At 64.0% G+C, this 2,764-nt stretch overlaps 1 protein-coding gene across 1 annotated transcript in view; it reads left to right on the top strand.

The window, feature by feature from the left end:
* Window positions 1–2,764, top strand: part of USP22 (ubiquitin specific peptidase 22) — a 40,106-nt gene that overhangs the window by 35,426 nt on the left and 1,916 nt on the right. Inside the window, exons 9-12 of the mRNA XM_051839773.3 lie at window positions 137–263; window positions 1,131–1,222; window positions 1,897–1,959; window positions 2,153–2,302. Of these exons, the coding sequence (XP_051695733.1) occupies window positions 137–263; window positions 1,131–1,222; window positions 1,897–1,959; window positions 2,153–2,302 (432 nt within the window). The remainder of the gene's footprint in view (window positions 1–136; window positions 264–1,130; window positions 1,223–1,896; window positions 1,960–2,152; window positions 2,303–2,764) is intronic.

Below are 2,764 nucleotides of genomic sequence, written 5' to 3' on the forward strand. Positions count from 1 at the left end.
GAGGAAGAACTGGTGTCACTGTGGAATTCCAAACACGTGCACGTGTGACTGTGGGCACGCAGGGGACAAGAGCCCACGGGCCGGGTCCAGCGCCACCGTCTCTGATCACACTCTTGGCTCTCTCAACACCCGGCAGGTTCACCAGACCAGAGCACCTGGGGAGCAGCGCCAAGATCAAGTGCAGCGGTTGCCATAGCTACCAGGAGTCCACCAAGCAGCTCACCATGAAGAAACTGCCCATCGTGGCTTGTTTTCATCTCAAGGTCGGTCTGCTGGGCGGCTGGTCAAAACCACCTGTGGTCCCCGGGTCCCCGGCACAGCTCATGGGGTGCAGAGGGCACGCTGTGACCCCAGCGCACGGTGGGAGGGGAGTGAGCTGCTCCCTGGGCCGCAGTTGGGAGGTTTTCTTCCACCCAGGTCCTGCAGCTCCCCTGCCCACGTTTTGTTGTTCGTTCTTAAACACGGGGGCTCAGCATCGCAGTGTTGTGCTGAGGCCTTCCTGAGCCCGTCCTGCAAACAGCCAGGGGCTCCGCAGGCTGCCTGCCGCTTCTTTAAGAGGCAGAGTGACAGAGAGACTCGCCCATCCACTGGTTCACTCCCCAAATGGCCACGACAGCCAGGGCTGGGCCAGACCGAAGCCAGGAGCTTCCCCTGGGTCTCCCACACAGGTGCAGGAGCCCAAGCACTTGGGCCATCTTCCACTGCTTTCTCAGATGCATTAGCAGGGAGCTGGATCGGAAGTGGAGCAGCCGGGACTCAAACCAGTGCCCCTGTGGTTTGCTGATGTTACAGGCAGTGGCTTTACTCGCTCTGCCACAGCTCCAGTCCCCGAGAGTGCTTTTAAATACAGGAACTTCCTGGCTCACTGCCTGATCGATCTCCTGGATTGGTTTTGCTGCCGCAGGTTGCTGGGGTGGCGGGGTTGGGGGGAGGGAGACCTCCTGTACACCCCCCCCCCCAGCAGGCCCAGTCCTGACTTGAGCCTCATAAATGAGGCCTGTGTGGGTTCACTTTGTGCTGGTGACGCGTCAGCTCCGGACACGGGTGGAAGGTGATTCATAAGACAGAGAGGGGGTCTCAGGGATGGGGGGCCGCTCCCTCTCACCCTCCCTCCCCGTCCCTGTCTGCAGCGCTTCGAGCACTCGGCCAAGCTGAGACGCAAGATCACCACGTACGTGTCCTTTCCCCTGGAGCTGGACATGACGCCCTTCATGGCCTCCAGGTGGGCGGCGTCTCTTCCTCCACGAGCGGCCGGGGGTGCAGACTGGGGGGGGGGGGGCGGGGGACACGAGCCTTTACCTTCCCGAAACACAGTTCTTTGCTTTTTTAAAGTTTTATTTATATGAGGGGCATGGGGGGGGGGGTGCGGGGGTTGGGCAGAGAGAGCTTCCACCTGCTGGTTCACTCTCCCAGTGCCCATAACAGCCTTGGCTGGAGCAGGCTGGAGCCAGGAGCTCCACCCAGGTCTCCCGGGTCGGGTTGCGGGGACCCAAGCGCTTGGGCCGTCTTCCGCTGCTTTCCCAGGCTGTTAGCCGGCAGCTGATGGGCAGTGGAGCAGCCGGGTCACAAGCGGGTGACCATACGGGATGCCGGTGCACAGTGCCAGCCGCTGTGTGGTGCTTTTTGAGGAAGCAGCTGCATCAGCTGTGGAGGCCTCACATCTGTCCCAGCTGCGCTCCATCCTCGGGAGAGGCTGCAGTGGAAGTGCCAGGAGGCACGGCCAGGCCTGTGCCCCATACACAGCCTGCACCTGCCGCCGTAGCCATCGCGGGGCGTGGGTAGGGAGAGCGTGTCCCCCTGCAGCACGTGGCGGGGTGGCCCTGGACACACAGCCCCCCGCGTGTCTTCGGGCACTTGCTTTACCACCCCTGCTGAGTTTGGTTCTTGTCGTGGCAGCAAGGAGAGCAGGATGAACGGGCAGTACCAGCAGCCCACAGACAGCCTCAACAATGACAACAAGTGAGTTGTGGGCAGCCCCGGGGGCGGGGAGCCAGGGGCAGGGGCCCTTCCCATGGCTCTGTGCTGCGAGTCCTGCCCGCTGCTGGGGGGCTCGGCGTCGGGTCCTCAGGGGCCCGCCTGGCACGGGTGTCTGCTTCCTGATGGGGACCCCATGGAGTCGGCCGCTGTTCCCATCCCCCACCCCCACCCCCAGGTACTCCTTGTTTGCGGTCGTGAACCACCAAGGCACCCTGGAGAGCGGCCACTACACCAGCTTCATCCGCCAGCACAAAGACCAGTGGTTCAAGTGCGATGACGCCATCATCACCAAGGCCAGCATCAAGGACGTGCTGGACAGCGAAGGGTGCGGCCCGGACCTGGCTCCGGAGGGAAGAAGGATGGGAGGCCCTTTGCGGGCAGTGCTACCTCCCCTTGTGCCAAAACCACATCGACCGGGGTGGGGCGGGCACCTTCCAAGGACCGCTGAGAGCTTGCTCTGCAGCGGGCGCCTCCCTGGCCACGGGCGCCCTCTAGCGCACGGAACGGCACACGGCAGCTCCTACCCCTCCCGCTGGGTCCTCCACCTGGGGTCCCTGACCCAGGGCTGCAGCAGACCCACCTACCGGGAGCAGAGTTCTAGGCGCCAGGGTGGCGGGGTTGGATCTGGGGGTGCCAGCTGTCGCGTGTGCAAGCCGGCGAGGTTCTCGCCTCCTTGTGGAGAGGAAAACCAAACCCACGCAGCCCCCGGGGTGGGCAGCGGGCAGCTGCCTGCAGGGGCCGGGCAGGTGTCAGCCTTCCCTAAGCCCCCGCGTCTCTGCCTCCCCAG

This window comes from Oryctolagus cuniculus, chromosome 17 (genome assembly GCF_051225735.1).
Source record: "Oryctolagus cuniculus isolate XC-2025 breed Fujian yellow rabbit chromosome 17, ASM5122573v1, whole genome shotgun sequence".
Taxonomy (NCBI): domain Eukaryota; kingdom Metazoa; phylum Chordata; class Mammalia; order Lagomorpha; family Leporidae; genus Oryctolagus; species Oryctolagus cuniculus.